We start from the raw sequence: 20,748 nt of genomic DNA, 5'->3' as shown, positions 1-20,748 counted from the left end.
TCATTAGAAGTTTGTATGCACTTATTTCTAATGCCACTAACAAGAAGTTAATAGGTCTCGGCCTTGCCAAGATAAAAGACGCAGAACCTTCAGCACCACCTATTAACAGATTTAAGGGAGTTTGTGTATATATTTAAGTTTGTATGTAAACTTTTGAACATATAAATTAGAGAAAATACGAGTGTGACTGTTCCTCTCCTTCCCATCACAGCAGCTGCACCATGAGCTGCAAAGTCAATAAACTGACAACTAAAGTATGTAGAATAGCATTTTTAAATGCACAACATGTCAAACCTTGAAGCAGATGGGTCACGGCAGCAGAAGACCACACCGAGTGCCACTCCTACCAGGTAAAAACAGTTAACTGAGACAGTTCACATGGGCTCACCAAAACTGCACAATAGAAGATTAGAAAAATGGTGCCTGGTCCATTGAGACTCCATTTCCACTGCGATATTCAGATGGTGTAAATAGTATGAATCCTTATTGCCTTGATCAGTGGTTCAGGCTGTTGATGGTGGTGTAACCATGTGAGGGATATTTTCTTACCACACATTGGGAAACTTAGCTACAGCTGAGCATTGCTTAATCCCACAGCCTGCTTGAGTATAGTTGCTGACCATGTCCATGTACCGATTTTTTGACGGCTGCTTCCAGGAGGATAACACGCCAATATGGACCACAATCACTGAGGAATGTTTCCTGCACCTTGTTGACCTCATGGCACGAAGATTTAAGGGTCTTTTAATGTCATCTGACATCATTTACTGTGTATATTTTTTACTTTAGTTTTTACCTCATTAAGATATTTGTCTTGTCATGTTGCATAGGAATTTCCTAAATGTGAGACAAAGTATATGTTGTTTTATTTTAATTATCTACACATCCCTTGATTACTTAGAAATATATCTAAAAGTAATGACTGAATAAAAATGCAGACCTAAACAAATGTTTATTTAATGTGTGCAAATGTGTCTTGCTGAGCTGGTTATTCCTTTGCAGGTGGAGAGAACTGATGGCGAGACCAGGAAGCAGTACATCACTGAAAGGAAGTTCCCAGCGAGGAGCACCGGGTATTGGTCCGCACACGCCGAGCTTTTCCGCCGCCTTTGGGCAGCGATACATCCCTTGGTGTGTGTGATGTGCACCCGCTCTTTCTGAAATCCGCCGTCCTCAGCTCAAGGACTGTGCCGAAACTGGTATGTAGACACAGCTTTTCCCCTAAACTGCGAGCTGGCAGTGAAAGAGTTGTGTTTAAGCACACGTCCTACCGGTGCAGGCTTTGTCCCAGAAAATGTGTGCATGCTAACCGATTCTGGCTAATGTTATGAGGCTTTGCTCGATGACCGGTTACTCTTGCAAAATAATGATACAATGATCTGACAGTACACTGTGCCGCAGCTCTAAAATCTGATTTTGCATTTAATGCTCTAATATTGTGGCAGACTGCAGCGGCCGAAGAGCAGGAGCAGCACTAGAAAACTGGACCTTAGCATTAGCTCTGCCGCTAGTGAAAAGAGACATTAACGTCAAACAGCGCTGCTCGCTATGAGGGAGCTAGGCTAACATGACGTTAGCTGTTCTGTTGTTGAATGTAGCACACAATAATGTCTTCATTTACTCTACCTGTTTTCATGTGTTTATGAAATGTGCACTGAGGTGAGCTCGCTTAAAATTAAAGACCTTTGTGCATTTGTGCATGCAATTTCAGTTAGTTGTTTGTCGCTATAAAAGCGTTCAGGCCCAAATAAGTAATGCATTAAAACGCGAGGCATTAGTATGACTATTATACAATAGAAACTGAGCACAGCTACACCAGCAGGCAGTGTTGTCACCGCCTTAACGTCAATTACACAGCTTTGTAAAACCTTCAGTTTATAAAAGCTCCTTTTAAGGTCTCCACAACACAAAAAACCAAAGCACTGAGACCCAGTTTAAATCCTGTTCACCAATAATCACTGTAAATAATCAGGGGTTTGTACTGTAGGGTAAAAAAACGGTAATGGTACCCACTAATGAGATTTTTCCAGATTGAAAATAACCTGAAGCATGTTTAAAATTTGTTTTTTTTGTTGTTTTTTTAAAGTCATGTATTCAAAGCAAAAATAAATAAATAAAAATCTAAACAAACTGGCCAAACATTGTGCGCCATGAAGTGAAAGTGATGCCATTAGGGCTGCAGCTATTGATTACTTTCAGAATGGAGTAGTATATCGATGATTCCATCAATTAATCAAGTAATCGAATAAGAAATACTTTTGTATTATTAATGAGAAATAATAAATATCAAAAAGATAAAAAAAAAAAAATTCACGTCTTACCTTTACTCTGTCTTCTTAGAAGGCTTTCTAAAATTAATCGGAGGCAAGTTTTAATGCAGCTGAAAAAAGACACGATGTTGCAGATGTTAATTCATATTAATAATAATTCTGTGTCTGACCTAACAACCCTCAGGTCAGTGGCTCAGAGTTTAATGGCCCTTTTACATTTTAATTGGCTTGTGAAGAAAGCTTTTATTTTTAAACATTAATGCAATTTAATGAATAAAATATTTTATATTATTTCACTTTTAGTCTGAAAAATGTTATGAAAGCCTTGGAATAAGTATGGTCTCGTGCACCCCATACCCCCCTTTAGACTCACCCCTGTTTGCTGCAGGTATTGTTTCCATGTTAAAAAAAAAAAAGGAAAAAAAAGCTGTATAATTTAACCAGTCTTGTATCAGACTAACTAAGTCACTAAGTTAACAGTTTATCTGCATATTTTAATACTTCTGGAGATTTATTGTAGAAATAAGCGGCGGTGGATGGATAAGCTACAAAGTTTGCTTTTCTTCACGTCCGGTGTCAAATGACTAATCACATACTGTATAATATTTAGGTACCTGTGTTTATGCGCCAGTGGCTGGTTCAAATTATGGCATCGGCCCCTTATTGTGGCACCCTCAGATGCAATGAAATGCCATGCAATTTGAGGGCTGGATCAAATTGTGGCATCAGCCTCTAACTGTGGCACCCATGGTGGAGGCTTACCATGTCATTTAGGGGTGATGCCATGGCTGCTTAGACTAATACCTCAATCTGTTGCGGCGTTTGGGGTGATGCTGTAGCATATGGAGATGATTCCGTGGCATTTTGGGGTGGTGCCGCACACTGCCAAGGCATTTGGAGAGGATAAGTCAGAATTGTTTAAAACCAAACCAGATGAAGTCATTTGTCTGAACTATGTTATTTTCTTTGATTCGTGATTTGGGTGTTTTCTTAGCTTTTTGTTTGATTGGTGTTAAATTGAAGTATTGAGCTAGTTTGTTGATCAGGTCCTTACGAAAGAGGATTAGGGCCACTGGGGGGGGAAAAAGTGGGCACGTCTTTTTTTTTTTTTTCTTCTTTTTCTTCTTTTCCTGAATTCGGTGAAAAAAGTCAGAATTCTGACTTTAATCTCAGAATTCTGACTTTTCTGACTCATTCCAAACCATGGCCAACCTAAAAACATTTCCAGACAACCACTATACATTGTGACATTCCAGTATTTCAAAAAAGCCACAGTAAAGACATTATTAAAAAAAACACACACCCACAACCACACAGCTGTGGCAGCTCAGCTGTTTGGACGAGGTATGTAATGGCACCGTCTCAAAAAGCCGGGATAGGTCGTGGCATCACCCTTAAAACGCTGTGGCATAACCCCAAGATGCCATGTCAAATGGTAGCATCTGAGTATACCACCAGTTTATAATCAATTTCTAATCTAAATTCAAGGAAATCCGTTTGAATACACAAAGTCTCTTCTTATTAAGTTTAAGAAATCTAGCTACTTAACATGTTGAGTAATCGATTATCAGTTCTACTAAAAGCAGCCCCACTCCAGCTAGTAAAGCCCTCATCAGGGGTCATTTATTTTATGCTCAGCTTGTTTATTCTTGTAGAACCGAGTGCTGACCAGCTGTATGCCAAATGCAGATTTTGCAGTTTTTTTGGTGCAGACTCAGGCACCGGATGCTCAGATTGCACACCTGAATCGAATTTCTCCCAGTAACCCGTTTTCCATGCATTTGCTGCAGCGATTCTTATCGTTACTTTTTTAATAGGCATAATCAGAAAAAGTAATCACAGGTAAAGATCAAATGCCTGTTTCGACAGTTTATCATGAAATACTTTGGGAACACCATTTTTGTTTGTTTTTTTTCTTTCAATAATTAGATCATCCAAGGATCTGTACCTAAGTGGGCCACCATCAGTGATATCTGTGTTTCTTATTTCATCTCAAAGTGGCTGATGGGAGATACGTGTGTTGTTTGCTGAAGCAGTAACTTTAATGTTTTTCTGTTGTAGGTCCACAATGTCCGAACTTTTTATGGAGTGTGTAGAGGAGGAGCTGGAGCCGTGGCAGAAACAAGTTCCTGAAGTTCACTTGATAGAAGATGATGACGATGAGCCCATCTTTGTTGGAGTGCTCTGTATGTTACACCACATTTTTAGAAATATAAAAACGTCTTATTTTATTGTTTAAACTTTAATGGCACCAATGAATGTATGATAATACAAAAACAGACTGGATTCCTCCACAAAAGCTGAAATTTACCTGGAGAGCTTCCCTGTGCCCAGATCCAGATTAGTTTGTTAAATATTCGGGAACATCCGCACAGTATCGCCCAGTTCTTAATATGCACTTGTAAATATAGGATAACTAAATGTCCACTTTTAACCATTTGGAGACAGGATAAAAGTCCTTTCAAAGAAATTTCTGGCACCAGATCAAATATTGTCTCTGACATGTAGAGCTGTTTGTCCTGCTAGATTGTTTTAGTTTACTCTATAGTACTCATTTATGCCATCAGGCATACAAGATTCATAGTTTTTTTTAAATAATTGGGTCGTGTGACAATGTCTGTAAATTTTTGCCTCAGTACGCCACCCTGTACACCATCTAGTGAAGTTATGAGGAAGTAAATGTGTCATTGACAAAGCCTACAATGGGAAAAAAAGCTGTCACGAATAGATGCAGTTCTTTGACTCGTGATCTGAAGCATATCACATCATCTGTCAAACATGATGGTGGTAATGTTATGGCTGCCACGTATGACTGCCAGTAGAACTGAGTCGATGGGGTTTGTTGATGATGTTACTGCAGATTGAAGTAGCAGGATAAATTGTTGAACTGTGTACAGGGTTATACTCTCTGCTCAGATTCACCCACATACTGCGGAACTGATTGGATAGTGCATTATAAACTGTAGGCAGAGAAACCCACAAACTGCAAGTTGTACCAAACACAGTTCGGACGTATAAATGTCCCTATATTGTCCCAGCATCCAGAGGAGAAATAGTGAACATTTAATTTTCTGTAACTCGCTATTTTTAGTCAATTGCAGCTCATTACAGAAGTTGTTTTTCTAGGGTTTTTACTTGTTGTCCAGCAAGTTGCACATATTGCCTGCTAAAATTCTAAGTTTTCAATGCTTTGACTTTGTTTCTGGTTGTTGTTGTTGAATTGCCTATTTTTGCCCCCCTTAATGTTCTCACAGCGAATAACCAGAAGGATGGAAAGCCTTCTAACCCTCCGACTCCTCAAAGGAAAAGTGCAGCGAAACAAGAAGTAAAGTGCCCCCCTCCTCAGCCTGCTGTGGTCCCCTCACCAATAGTGCTGCCATTGAATATACCTGGGAAAACAAAGAGTATTGTACCAACCAGTCTGACAACAGTAACTCCACAGCCTGTTATTGTCAATAATCAGGTATTTTTGCATTTAAGTGTTTCTAAATACCAAAAAACTAAATGATAAGAGCAGGCAGAAGGAACAGAAGCTGATAAGGGTGATTTTTGTTTGTTTTTTCAGGGCTTTATTGTCACTTCTCCACAGTTAACAAATAGCAGTGACTTTATTGCCTCTTTTGGGGCCGCGTATCCCCCAAGACCATCAATTACAATCATTCCAGGTAAATCTCAGTTTAATATAGTAATCCTTTTGTGAGTAAATCTTCATTGCACTATATTTTGTTTGTTTATTTTCTTTAGTTTGAGTCTTGCAATGCCAAGTGCGTATCCTGTTGCTTACAGCTGGTCAGCAGCAGATTTTTCAGCAGGTCTCTCCAGCCACAGTCATACCTGGCGCTGTCCACAGGCCACAGGTGCAACAAATTAGCAACAATGTTGTGACACTGTCAAATGTCCAGAGTCCTGCTGTATACTCAACACAGCCTAGTCAGCTTCAACCAAACAGATCCACCTCACAACCTCTTCAGACCTTTTCTATGTCTGCAAAGGACACCAATAGCAGAGGTAACGCTCTAAAAGTTAGCTATTTTGCTTTTCCTGATTTTTTTTTTTTTTTTTTTCTGCCACGTGTACATGTTTTGTAGTGGTGGTTCCTCATATTAAACACAGCCAAAGTTTCAGATAATGAGGTCCGTATTTGTGCAAATAGTCTTTATTAGTCAAAAGCTCTAGCTCACACCTTAATGAAGAGCAGTGAAATAGAAAAAAGTCAACTTTAAGGGGGGAGGAGATTAAAATGCATTGGTTCAGAAAGCGCAGGAATTGTTGGATTATTTTGATCTATGAATCATGTGAAGCTACTCTTGTAGAACTTAGAACATATAACTTTTATTGTCAGTATACAGTTGCTTGCACAGTGAAATTAAGTAGCAAGACCACAAAGATGAAAAAGTAAAGAAAACTATACCTCTTCACAACCTCTTGCTGTGTATACCTCTAGTGTATGTTTATTGTAGAGTCTAGGGATAAAAATGTGGAACTGTGACAAAAAAAAACAACTGTGTTTTTAGCCTCAGGCAGCTCAATTATCTCAATTGTCAATTGTTTTACATTTCGGTACAGATCAGAGCTTACTGAAACGAGGACTGGCACCACAGGAAATGGACAACGTAGCAAAAAAATCAAAGCCTGACTTGTGTAAGTTTTATTGACAATTTTTTTTTTAAACTCAAAAAGATTCTAATCCAAGTTCCTGCTGTATTTTATTAAGTTTAACCTTCAGTTCCTTTTCTGTAGCACCACAAAAAGTAGTCATCAGAGTGGAAAATGGCATGGTAAAGAGAAAGTGTCCCAATTGTCAAGAAGAAATTCTCACAGAGGAAGCTCTAAAATATCACATGATGGTGAGTAAAACTCTGGTAAGAATATGTTATTGTCAAATGGGATTATATGAAATAATTATATAAAATAATGTTTTTAAAAGCCCGTCAGTTTTAGCAAACAATCATTCGTGTGTTGGTTTCCATGAAACATTAATATGTTTAATCCGTTTATGTCAGAACTGCCGTGCCAACGGAGGAAGCACAGCTCCAGCGGCCCTGAACACGAACTCAAACAAGCGCATCATGCTGGTCGCAGATTTCTATTACGGTAACTTTGAGGGAGACGTGCAAAAGAAGGAGGCACAGAAGACCAACACCACCTTTAAGTGCCAGAGCTGCTTAAAAGTTCTCAAGAATAATATCAGGTAGGAAAATTTGCTTTCATTCTTAAGTAGATAGCCATAATTTTTCTTTATGAATTGTCATTTTTCCCACAAAGAGTGCAGACTTCTTGCTGATTTCAGCATTTTGCCTTTGTAAGTTTGAATTATTTACATTATTTTATTGGTTCCTATTGGCTGGCACCACATGTAAAACAACAGGACGCAAATACACAGTAATTAAAGCATAATGAATGGTGCACATCCATAAATGTCAGCAATGACTTCGGCCACTTGCGCAAGTTACATGAAAAGCTCTACAAAGATTCCCCAAAAGTCTAAATCAGACCTTACTCCTTGATTGGTACATATGCCACTATATTAATATGCATAATATCCTCCTGAGAACTGAGGAAATTGATTTTATGATTTCCTGCCTCTTTGGAGCTTAAAGAAGCCACCCAAACATATGAGATATCATTGGAAGGGCCAGCATGTCCTCTGTGAGCACATCGGCACCTAGTAAGGGTAGCTCAAACAAGTCATAAGATATAGAAAGAAAACAAATGTCCAAAATAGAGGAAAAAATGAATAGGCTGGGTCTCAGGAGGATATAATGTACTATACATTTACAAATATTGGTTTGTTTTTATGTGTGTTTCCTTGTCACTAAATAGAAATTAACCAGCATATATTTGCTCCAAATATCCATTAGATTGGGTCGTCGTGTTATTGTTTTATAGTAGTAATTGGGCTTCCTGCTTTAAGGAAGTCTGAGCAGCTCGGCTTACAGGTGGCTGCTCACCTCATAACCAGGCTAATCGCTTTCTGCTGGGGAACATCTGATTGTATTACAGTAATAAATAGGCAGGTTGGTCTAGTAGTAATTATTCAACTTTAGTATTCTGTTTTGCTCAGTAATAGGAAGGCATACGGATACTGATCTAAACTCCAATGGTATTGTTAATTTGTGGGAATTATATTTTGAAATCAACATTCCCTTCATGAAGGGGAGTAAAGGCAAAACCATCTGCCTTTTCCAACTCTAACATGGATTTGAATAAAGTATTAGTGAATATTTATGGTGTTTATAGACAGTGCTGTAGTGTTTGGCTTGTTTTGTCTACACACATAATGTTCAAAAACCAAACTGAGTTTTCAAGGACTTTGTGTCCAGTGCCAATAAAACAAAAGAGAGGATGGGGAGGGAGGTTATCTGCCTCTGCCCTAACTGCAGCTTTTGTCTCAGATGGATGACAGTATCTGACCATTTTCCCTCATGGGCGTAGAGATGAAAAATGACTGCTAGTTTAGGTGGCGTAAGAAGTGCTCCTTTGATTAAATAACTTTGCTTCAGAACAGTGGGGCAAAAAAAGCTTCTGTAAGCTGCTTTTAATGGGAGAACACATTTGTACTGCAACCACACTCTCACAGCGGAGGTCAGAGATCAGCCACATAAAAATTTCTATTAGGGGAGCTGAGGTAGCAGAATGTGCAGGCTGAAAAATGGGCCATGCCTCGTCAGGGCAGCAGTGGCAGGTAGCTGAGGAGGTGCTCAGTGCAGCCGTGGGGCACTGTATCATTAAGCAAAACAAAAATCTTTGTGTAATTGCTGATATTATAGCAGCCATTATACATGCTTAGAAAGTGAAGCGCGAGCAGAGCGCTTCATTCATCTTAAAAACCTTTGGGACCTGGATCCGGTGCATGTACACAGGCCATGAATATTTAATTTTTCCCCCACAAAGCTAAAGTTGATGCTGTTTTAGTGCACCTATTTTCTCTTTAAAGATAAATCGTGATCAAATTTGTTCAAGTCCGCACTTGTGTATTTATTTATTCAACCTTGAGCTGTTTGTACTGACCAAACGCAAACATTGTTATGATGAATGAATGGAAGGGCTGTGTGGAAAATACACTTAAATGTAAAGTAATAGCTCACCTAATAGTTTCTGGCTTATAAATTAATTCTTTAATGTAGCAGCTTTGAAAATGTAGGGCTTAGACAACCAGCAGTATACAGATGTGGAGTAAGTTCAGTTAGCATGCACTGTAGCTGATCTCAACAGGTTTAAGCTGATCTTTAACTATTCAACAAATATATAAGTGGCCTGCCAAAATTTTCAATCAGTAGTACCAACACTAATATCTTGAAAATATATTTTTGTTATGGGTTAAATTTAACCAATTTAAATACATTTAAAACAGGGTTAATAATGAGCAAAAACTGAACTGTAAAGTCAGAACACCTGTTCATCATATAAAGTATATTTGTGAACAATTATAGAAACTCTTCCTTTCGTTTATAACCTGAAATGAACTTTTTTTAAATTAATTAAAAAAAAATGTTACTCTTAGTTTACTCACTCCACCTTTTGTTTCTTAGGATTCAGGATTCAATATTACAGGTGCAACAAATATAATAAGACATGAATGGGGGGAAAAAGTTTGACTAATGTTTTCATATAATTTAAAGTATGAAAAGCAATTATTAAGATTAATTTTGCATTCCAGCAGCAGGTGGTCTGGGCTAGAATGAATAAATACGGGTAAATGCATCCATTTCATACTTTCTAAGGTTTCAATCACACAGGGCTAGAGACCAGTTGGCAACCTCCAGTAACTTGGTAACAACTGGATGATGAGTGGTTGCTGGCTGTTGCTAGGGGATATCAGTTGTAATGATATGATGCTACACTGAAAGCCTCATTGTGATTTCTTTGGTAATGAGCAGATTAACAAAAGTCGCAAAAGTCATGTCTGCAAACACTCAGCAACTACTCACTGATCTGTAACAAAGATGAAAACACGATGAAAACCAGAAACGGCCGTTTGCCTTATGAGCACAGTTGTGCCTCGACGCTAAAACCAAAAGGTTTCAAAACTTTTTCGATGAAGGCGATTGCTCTTTCTAGCCTGCTTCATGCTTTTCACAGGTTCAGTTCCACTCTGCAAATAATTAGTGTTTGCAGACAAGCTAGCATCTTTTATGGGCAAGCGATGCTAGCAACCAAAGCAATCACTAAGAATACATCTTTGTGACCAACTATTTGCGAACCAGTTGGGAACACCGATTTTTCTTAGCAACCTGTTCTGAGTGGTCTCTAGGTCTTTACTGAGGCCTGAATCGTCAGTTCAAATAAACGTCAGCAGTCTGTTCTTGATAACAGTTAAAAGCTGGCTAATTGTTCAAAGGCTGCCACATGCTAACGAGTTGGTTGACATTTCCGTGCTCTGTGTGTTTCCATTCTTCGCTGCAGGTTCATGAACCATATGAAACACCACTTGGAGCTGGAAAAGCAGAACAGCGAGAGCTGGGAAAGCCACACAACCTGCCACCACTGCTACCGACAGTACATGACCCCGTTCCAGCTGCAGTGCCACATTGAGAGTGCTCACAGCCCAATTGAATCCTCAAGTATAACACGATGATTCATGAAGCTCATTCTGGCTTTTTGGTTAGAAATTTATTTTCCATATCTGATTTTATTCTATTTTTTTCCCTTTTAGCCAATTGCAAGATATGTGAGCTGGCGTTTGAATCAGAGCAGGTGCTTCTGGAGCACATGAAGGGAAACCACAAACCTGGGGAAATGCCTTATGTGTGCCAGGTCTGCATTCGTCTTAGGGTTACAGTTTCTTTTAATGTGTGCAGAGAATCGGTGGCCAGTACTGAATTTGTGGTTTTACTGCTTCCACAGGTTTGCAATTACAGGTCTTCCTTCTTCTCTGATTTGGAGACACATTTCAGGAGCGTCCACGAAAACACAAAAGACCTGCTGTGTCCCTTCTGTCTCAAAGTTCTTAGAACTAGTCATATATACATGCAGCACTACATGAAACATCAGGTATGAAGCTAAGTTCACCCTCGGTTTGAGCGCCTTTCAGAAACAGATGTCAGTTTTAACTGCCGCAGTGCAAAATACAGTTTAGTGAATTCAGATTTTCTCCAGGAAATTTTAAACATTTACAGGCTTGGAGTTGTTTTTGGTTCCTGCCATTACCTCCAAGTTTGAATTGATTTAGGTGTCTGCCGAGCACACAAGTGTAATACATAAAAGCTTCCACAATAAAACCTGCTTCTCTTGCCCTACAAAGCAATAAATTTGGTTGAATTAGAACCCAAAAAAATTAATTGCCACTCTATTAATAGAAGTGAAATTAGTCTGTTTCGTACTTGTTAGACTCTTTCAGCGAATCCAAATGAAACATATCAGCTATTAGCCTCCCATAGAACCACTTATTAATCACATTTTTTTGTGTTTCTGCCCCCCCCCCCCCCCCCCCATTTCAGAAAAAAAAGATCCATCGCTGTGGAAAATGTAGACTGAATTTTCTCACCTACAAGGAGAAAGTGGAGCACAGGACTCATGTCCACAAGACTTTTAGGAAGCCTAAAGCCCTGGAGGGCCTTCCTCCTGGTACAAAGGTCTGAGGCAGTCATAATAAGATCTGTGCTATTATGTTAAATGTTAAATGTTAAAGAAATATAAATTTGATCCAGTGTTGTGTTCTCACTGCAGGTGACCATTAGAGCTTCCCTCACAGGAAAGTCACCTGCACTGCCGGTGTCCCCTAAGCAACCTGGTTTTGTCGTCAGTACAGAAAGTCTGAGTGTGAATCATCCAATAAAACCTCATGTTACTGTATCTAAGTCTAAACCAACCACCTCAGAAACAGGAAAGGCAAAGATGCCTCAGAGCAAGAAGCAAAACCCTCAGTCCAAGCACAACCTGGCACTCAGGAATCTCAGGTTGGCAACTTTTTCACACAGCACTCAGGAGCAGACTCTAAAGATGTGCAGCATGTAAACATCAGTGAAGATCAATTTAGATTTCAGAGTGTTCTTTTTCAAAACTTCACTTGGTATGATAACTTTAGAACTGCCACGAAGGTTCAGCCATTTCTTCATATCTGAAACTCGAGCTATTCAGGTCCTCTGGATTTCGCTCTTTATTTGCTTGGATTAGTTCACACTCTGGACTCTTGGCTCATTTCAGCTTCAGCTACGCTGCTTCGCACAGCCAACAGCCTGATCAATATCTCAGCAGTCCTTATTATAAAACTTTTCACAGACAAAGCCATCACAGACTTTCTTATTTCAGGATTTAATGTGACCCATGTCTACCTGTTGTAGCTGTGTGTTGTCACCAGGGGGCGGTGTCAGATGTGTAAAAAAAAAAAAAAAAAAAACCATCTGCTAATGTTGGCTGTTGTTCCTCCTCTGCTTGTGGACTGCTATTCGTTTTCTTGTTAAAGACAGCTTTTTCCAACCAATCAGTTTTTGACATTTTCATGGCATCATTGCATCAATGCATCAATTGCTCTAGTTGTAGTTGTCTCTTGTTGGATTACTTGTTCCTGCGTTCCACTGTAGGTGGTGTAAATAAATACATTTGGACTCTTTTAAACTATTGTGAAGTCGCAAACGTTGAGCCCTTAATACAATTTGAGCTGATGCAAATTTATTAAGAAGTTAAATATCAAGACCCTTTAAAATGACTGTAGTCTTTAAATAAATTAAATGTTTACACTGCAGTCTTCACTAAAGTGCAGATCATTTATCTTAATGACACAATGGGTCTTTTGCATGTGGTTAAAATTGCACCACAACCACTAACATGGAGCCCCACCTCTTGGGTATCCAAGGCAGGGTGGGAGCAAATTAATGGAGGTTATTAAAGCCCCGCAGTACACAAAATAAATGACTGTATTTCCAATTAATTTTCTGGACACTCTTCATTAGGCTGAGTAAAAATAACATGGAGTATAGCAGGATTTCTGTCTTTAAAAAAAATTAATGTGTGTGTGTGATATTTGGCTAATTAGGCTCAGTAATCAACAGCGATTTGCTGGCTTCAGTCACATTATTTGGGCTTTTAAGCAGATCAGACATAAGATGATGTAGTGGTACAACAAGTCGGACTGTACAATTAGAAAGCTACAGACCTCTCAGCAGACAATGCATCATACTAATGAGAAATTCAAATCATCATTAACAGTATCTTAAAGTGTTACATTTTGTGCTTTCAGTGCTAGCGGAGGGATTTACACATGCATCGAATGCAACGCACACGTGGACGACTTTTTCTCTCATTTCCCAATGGTTTCCAGTTGCGGCGCATGCAAATATCGCACAAGTTGCAAAGTTTCTATCGGGAATCATATGATAAGGTCAGCAAGACCCTGATTTCCATTGATATTTGAGTGACTTTTAGCATCTGCTGACTTTTTTTATGACAAAACTTTCTTTCTTTTTAAAAAAAAAAAAAAAAATCAGATTTCACAGCACCATCACCAAGAACAGATTTTTGAAAATGGATCACAAGAAAAATTCATTGGCCTCAAAGTAAGAGTACTTCTCAAGTTATACTTTCACTTGGCAGTAAATCTGAGTTAAAATAGTAATAAAATTTCTTCTTCTGTTTTCAGGTTCACGTTGGTTTGTCTCAACTGTGACCTTCTCGTCGATGCATCACGTGGCGACCTGATGACCAAACATTTAAACGATCGGCCGAATCACGTATGCAAAGTCATAGCTGAGAAAGGTTTGTGTTTGTCTTTCACTACCGCTGGAGTCATGGCCAGTGTTTAGTTTCACACGTTGCTTGAAAAAGTTGTTTCTTGTTTTTAACCCAGCAGATATGAAAGCCAAAGATCGTGTGTGAGTAGAAACCGCTCCCAACATTTACATGTTGTGATTTGTAGTGAATCTCTGAAACACACTGAAGACCTAAAGAAAATGCACTAAATACTTAAAGGGGCACTCTTTTCAATTTATAGTTTGCTTTCATGAAGTTGAACAACTTGCAACAGACTTTAACAGATTAAAATATAGTCAAAATAGAGACATAACAGAGATTGAGATATCTGTATATCATACACCTCGATTAACTCCAGCGTCTGCAAAGGTAGAATCTCTTATATTCTGTTATTCAGTCCTGTTATACTTTATACAAAACTGAAATAACCTCACAATTACATGAATCGTGGACAATAGTAACTGACTTGCTGTGGAGAATAATTCAGGGCTGAATATCTGTCTGTGTAGATGTTATCAAAGAGGTTAGGGGAAAAAGAGGTTTGTTAGAACTTTTTACCGTCATAAACGACATCAATTCATCCAGATTTGTGAATGTGATAACTTCAGAACAAAGTGATGTAGGATCTTCAAATTGATACCACAGGTGTAGTTACTAAAACTCTCAGACAACTTTGAATCTCTTTAAACTCATAGTTAGGGTCAGAGGTCAAATTTTCTGAAACTCTTGCAAATACGATGCGATAATCTGCTAGGAGGCAGAGGGATACCACTGGCCACCATCAGCATTTTTTATTGTGTCTGCAGTATTTGGCCTGCATGTGGTCATTTTATTTGAGACAATAACCTTCAGTAACCTTACAGTGTTATAACTGGTTACATTGCAGCTTATGTAATATCCCTCTCAACTAGTTGCATCAGATGGTTGAGTTTGGTTCATTCAGACGTTTCTTCCTGTCATCAAGTACTTCCTCAAAATAGGTCTTTTGACTGCTAAATTTTATAGTTAACATTTTAATATTTACACTGGACCTTAATTTGATACATTTTGTATTTACTGTCTTTTGCTTCTGAAGTTACATTGTGTGTGAAATGGAGTCTACACACACAATCCACGCTCTCTATAGTGAATGTTTGCAGGTGCATCTTTGAGGATGGAATTAGCAGAAAGATATACGATACAAATGCATTGGATTTTTTTGATTTTTGTGAGATAGATAAAATATGTGAAGTTTAAAATGTATAAATTACTTATTTGGAAGTGTGTGTAAGTAATTTTCAAATAATCAAAACTTGACACATGATACTCATTAAAACCAAAAACTACTGTTTGTGAGGACTGTATACATGACTCTGACTCTTTTCACAGCATTAGTCTTTTTTTCCCCAAACCTGAAAAAACTTGGTGGATGCAGCAATTTAAAAAAATAAAATAAAATCCTGCAATTTACACTTCTTCCACTAATGCACAAAGCTGCAAACATTGCAGCTTTATTTACAGCTCAGTCCAGAGCGGCTGTTTCATGGGACCGACAGGCGTTACTGAGGTCTTACAGTAGGCCAGGTCACTGATGAGGACAGTGTAGCAAATTAAGGCCTAAAACCGAACCAACATGCTCCGTCTTGTGATTTGTGACTAATAAACATGTGGACGTAGGAGTGCCCCTTTAAGATGACTTAGTAAAACATTAAGAGGCAAATTTATTATTAATAAGTGTGTCATATCTATAGATAATAGGGGTGCAACAATACTCGTATCGACATTGAACCGTTCAATACAGTGCTTTCGGTTCGGTACACATACAGTGGGGCAAAAAAGTATTTAGTCAGCCACCGATTGTGCAAGTTCCCCCACTTAAAATGATGACAGAGGTCAGTAATTTGCACCAGAGGTACACTTCAACTGTGAGAGACAGAATGTGAAAAACAAATCCATGAATCCACATGGTAGGATTTGTAAAGAATTTATTCGTAAATTAGGGTGGAAAATAAGTATTTGGTCACCTCAAACAAGAAAAATCTCTGGCTCTCACAGACCTGTAACGTCTTCTGTAAGAAGCTTTTCTGTCCCCCACTCGTTACCTGTATGAATGGCACCTGTTTGAACTCATCATCTGTATAAAAGACACCTGTCCACAGCCTCAAACAGTCAGACTCCAAACTCCGCCATGACCAAGACCAAAGAGCTTTCGAAGGACACCAGGAAAAGTATTGTAGACCTGCACCAGACTGGGAAGAGTGAATCTACAATAGGCAAGCAGCTTGGTGTGAAAAAATCAACTGTGGGAGCAATCATCAGAAAATGGAAGACATACAACACCACTGATAATCTCCCTCGATCTGGGGCTCCACGCAAGATCTCATCCCGTGGGGTCAAAATGATCATGAGAACGGTGAGCAAAGATCCCAGAACCACACGGGGGGACCTGGTGAATGACCTGCAGAGAGCTGGGACCAAAGTAACAAAGGTCACCATCAGTAACACACTACAACGGCAGGGAATCAAATCCCGCAGTGCCAGACGTGTTCCGCTGCTGAAGCCAGTGCATGTCCAGGCCCGTCTGAAGTTTGCCAGAGAGCACATGGATGATACAGCAGAGGATTGGGAGAATGTCATGTGGTCAGATGAAACCAAAGTAGAACTTTTTGGTATAAACTCAACTCGTCGTCTTTGGAGGAAGAAGAATACTGAGTTTCATCCCAAGAACACCATACCTACTGTGAAGCATGGGGGTGGAAACATCATGCTATGGGGCTGTTTTTCTGCCAAGGGGACAGGACGACTGATCCGTGTTAAGGACAGAATGAATGAGGCCATGTATCGTGAGATTTTGAGCCAAAACCTCCTTCCATCAGTGAGAACTTTGAAGATGAAACGAGGCTGGGTCTTCCAATATGACAATGATCCAAAACACACCGCCCGGGCAACAAAGGAGTGGCTCCGTAAGAAGCATTTGAAAGTCCTGGAGTGGCCTAGCCAGTCTCCAGACCTCAACCCCATAGAAAATCTGTGGCGGGAGTTGAAAGTCCGTGTTGCTCGGCGACAGCCCCAAAACATCACTGCTCTCGAGAAGATCTGCATGGAGGAATGGGCCAAAATACCAGCTACTGTGTGTGCAAACCTGGTAAAGACCTATAGTAAACGTTTGACCTCTGTTATTGCCAACAAAGGTTATGTTACAAAGTATTGAGTTGTATTTTTGTTATTGACCAAATACTTATTTTCCACCCTGATTTACGAATAAATTCTTTACAAATCCTACCATGTGGATTCATGGATTTTTTTTTTCACATTCTGTCTCTCACAGTTGAAGTGTACCTCTGGTGCAAATTACTGACCTCTGTCATCATTTTAGGTGGGGGAACTTGCACAATCGGTGGCTGACTAAATACTTTTTTGCCCCACTGTATGTATCGAACAATACAAAATCTTTTATTTATTTTATCAACTTTTCTTCTGACGATGCTGTCTGTGTTGAGCGCTCAGTGGATCTGCGTTCGACTACTGAGCAAGCTAGCAAGACAGAAGCTAAGTTCGTTGCAACATGGCAAATTGAACCTCCCCCACCCTCATTCAGATCTGGCGTTTGGAACTATCTTGGTTTTCATGTGAAGCATGACCCTGATGGACAAAAGTCATGGACAAAAGTAAAACAGTGTGTCGGATGTGCCACGCAATCAGGGCTGGACTGGGACAAAAAAATACCTGACTTCTTACCTGAAGTTCAGTTCCTCTGCCACTATGACCGGCGGCCGCCTCGGGTCTCTCCTCCTCTTGCCTCCCCTTTCCCTTATCCACCTGCTGGCCTCCACCACTTGCTGATGTTGCTAAATCTGTGGAAGCTATGCCATAGCTACCGCCAAACAATTCAGTTATTTTTACACATTTGGCAGCGTCTGCCTGAAGGGCTTGTTTCTTTTTGGCCCTAATTTTTTTCTGCACCTCCTTTCCTTTTTTTGTTCTCCATTTTCTTTAGTTCGTCTATAAGATTGCTAAACAAGGGGGAGGGTGCATCCGACCTCCTCGGCTGTAATTGGTCCAGCCCAGAGTCGATCATGACCAATTGGCCGATCCAACACCTTTCATTATTTATACCCTTCCAAAAAAAAAAAAAATCGATCGGCCCATAAAAACAAAAAATCGCCAGCCCGATGGCCAGTCCAGCTATGCACGCAATGCTCAATTGGTGGGAACTAGTGCGTTAGCGCAGTTAGCTTGTTGACGCTGTCCAGCCTTGCGCATGGGGCGATCTGCGGTAACTTGTTAAGGGAGATTTGCCGCGTTATGGCGTTAATGTCATTTTAACGACATTAACGCTGACAGCACTAGTGGGAACACAACGAATATGACTGCACATTTACGCCAACATCATCTTAGTGCAAAGACAAGTGGAAGCAGACAAAAACAACAAGCACGCATGCTACAAACTTTACCCGAGTCATTTAGACAGCCGTTAGCACATGATTCTCCTTATGGGGACCTGATATGTTTAATACGCTGCTGAGAATAAACCCCAGAAGAAGCGGATAGTATAGCTTTTATTTTGGAAAGAGCCATTTCTCTGTAATAAACTCTCTTTGCCAAAGATGAGTGATTTCTTGATCAGATAGATTTTTATTATTTTGTTGTTTCAGCAACATTAAATTTAAAAACTGTACTTTTGAGTTAAAATATATATTTATAATTTTAATAAATGACAAATTAAAAAGGCATGAACTTTTTTTTTTTTTTGTATCGAACCGAACCGTGAATTTTGTGTATCGTTGCACCCCTAATATATAACTGTTCATGAGTAGGTTCATATTTTTTTAAATTGTTGGTAGAAAATGCATGTTAGCTGAACGTCAATCTGAAGTACGTCGTTATAATGCCGTCTTCTTCCCTTCACACAGGCAGCTCATCGTGGGGCAGCCAGCCAAAGTCCAAGTGTACGTCTTGACAGCCTCACCTGCTCAAAAACCAAAGGAAACGGACCCAAAACAAGCTGAATGTGTCTCATCCGGAGGTGCAGCCATCGGCACTGTTGACAAACCAGAATTAGAGTCGCCGTTACCAGCAGGAGATCAGAAGGAGATTTCCACAGGAACAAGTGTTATCCAGGCTTCCTCTGAAGATGACTCAAAGACGTCGGTGCTGCCCGCTTTACCGTCTTCCAGCACACCTGACCTCTGTGACGAGATCTCAGAGAGCAGAGATGAGGAAGATCAGCGTCCCGACTCTGTGTCTGCGGCAGAGAGTGCGACTGTGGACCAGCAGCCTCAGTCAGATTAAACCTGTACAGACTAACTAAACAATGACTTCCCGTTATTCAGAAAACACCTCACCAGTGTACTAGATGTAAAACGTCTTTATATTTGTGAATAAAAAAAAAAAAAAAAAAAAAAAGTAGATCCAGTAAAGTTTTATTTACCCTGCAAAGTTGATCAGGAGTATTCCCACTAAATATTTTTGATTCTTTTGTAAGATCCTCCCAACACACAAAGTGTCTGGCGCCCTGCCGGCCTAAAGAGGGCAGTGATTGTCAAAAAATGTTGACATAAATTTGTCAAGACCACCAGATTTCCTTAAAAAGAAATCCCACTTCCCGGCACAGAATGCTCAAATTACTTATACCTAAATTCTGCATGTAGTCCTCCTAAAAATTTGCCTGCAAAAATATTGTAATTACTGAATGTTTAAGCAGCTTGGGCCCATCCATAGGTTTTCCTGGTGTTTTGTATTAATTAGGATAGGAGGAAGAGGATCAAGGAAGTGAGAGGCAGTCAAAGTGTTTTGGGTTTTTAATGTGTGGTTGCTACTATTGTGTATGTGCTTTTTATTTCCTTTCATTTTTTATTTGTAATGAACCTCAAAGCTGCTCCCTTTATATAGAGTCAGGTTGCTGTGCAGCAAGTGTAAAAATGTTAAAGTGATGTAGCACATATTTACCTTGATCACCTGCTGGTTTTAAGTAAGTTTATCAACACTAAGACATCTGATTTAAACCATTAGGAAAATACGTGGAATGTTTTTTTTGGGGGGGGGGTTCCCTCCCCACCCCACATGGAAAGTGATCTCAGCTCTGAAAGGTTTGCGTTTTAAAGGTGAACATAACCTGAATATTTTAGCATTGAGTGAAAGATTAGGTAGATTTCACTGTGTTAACAGAGTTGACAGATCCAGCTTATAAAATAAATACCTTTTGGATTAGGTACTAGATGGGTTTTGATTTACAATTACTGGGGGGGGGGGGGGGGATCTGGAAATATTTTTTACAATACTGTGTGTTTGTTTTACTTGGCTTGAAATGTCAGAAGGTTTGTTTAAAAAACAAAAAAACAAAAAAAAAGATCTTTCACTTGTACAGTACAGCAAGTTTGTAAATGCATCTATGTCTATTAAGGCGCTATAAATGTACCCCCATCCAACCTGTTTTTAATACATTCTTATAAAACTATGGTTCCCCTTAGAACACATTTTCCTCTGATCAACATTCTTGGCTTAGATCCAAGTGTTCCTCTTCTTTGTTATGTAAATAAATCTTTAATACAAGCCAGTTTGAGTGTGATTTGTTTGTTGGCCACATACACCTCTTTTAATCAAGGAAATATTTTGATCTTGAAGCTAGTGGTGAGATTTCTTTAGGAGGAAAACTAAAAAGCCATACTTGGAAAAAACATTTGTAGTCACTTTGGTCAGACTTGTTACTATGAGCAGGGCTGGACTGAGACAAAAAATTGGCCCTGGCATTTATGGTTCTCATCTCTTCCTCACTTCTCTACAGCTAGTGCTTGCAGCAGCAGCCCCCTGT

At 39.5% G+C, this 20,748-nt stretch overlaps 1 protein-coding gene across 3 annotated transcripts; it reads left to right on the top strand.

Moving 5' to 3' along the window:
* Nucleotides 1–1,062: 1,062 nt before the first annotated feature.
* On the top strand, nt 1,063–20,489 carry znf280d (zinc finger protein 280D). 3 transcript variants are annotated; one of them, XM_085269279.1, is made up of 18 exons: nt 1,063–1,199; nt 4,332–4,456; nt 5,525–5,733; nt 5,836–5,935; nt 6,057–6,278; nt 6,837–6,911; nt 7,011–7,117; nt 7,274–7,461; nt 10,677–10,834; nt 10,927–11,027; nt 11,118–11,264; nt 11,711–11,845; nt 11,940–12,169; nt 13,450–13,590; nt 13,697–13,765; nt 13,849–13,964; nt 14,059–14,080; nt 18,851–20,489. In XM_085269279.1, exons 2-18 carry the CDS (start codon nt 4,339–4,341, stop codon nt 19,227–19,229), a joined length of 2,517 nt encoding a protein of 838 aa, XP_085125405.1. In that variant the 5' UTR covers nt 1,063–1,199; nt 4,332–4,338; the 3' UTR covers nt 19,230–20,489. The 3 variants fall into 3 exon arrangements, with proteins under 3 accessions (XP_085125405.1, XP_085125396.1, XP_085125412.1); XM_085269270.1 differs by having other exon boundaries at nt 14,056–14,080; XM_085269286.1 differs by lacking the exon at nt 14,059–14,080 and having other exon boundaries at nt 18,851–19,030.
* Nucleotides 20,490–20,748: the final 259 nt, after the last annotated feature.

Source organism: Mchenga conophoros, linkage group LG1, assembly GCF_057382185.1.
Source record: "Mchenga conophoros isolate Kocher_MC1m ecotype Shallow Benthic linkage group LG1, M_conophoros_male_GT1.1, whole genome shotgun sequence".
Lineage (NCBI taxonomy): Eukaryota > Metazoa > Chordata > Actinopteri > Cichliformes > Cichlidae > Mchenga > Mchenga conophoros.
Note: the sequence above shows the minus strand (reverse complement) of the source record. Positions and strands in the feature narration are given on the sequence as shown.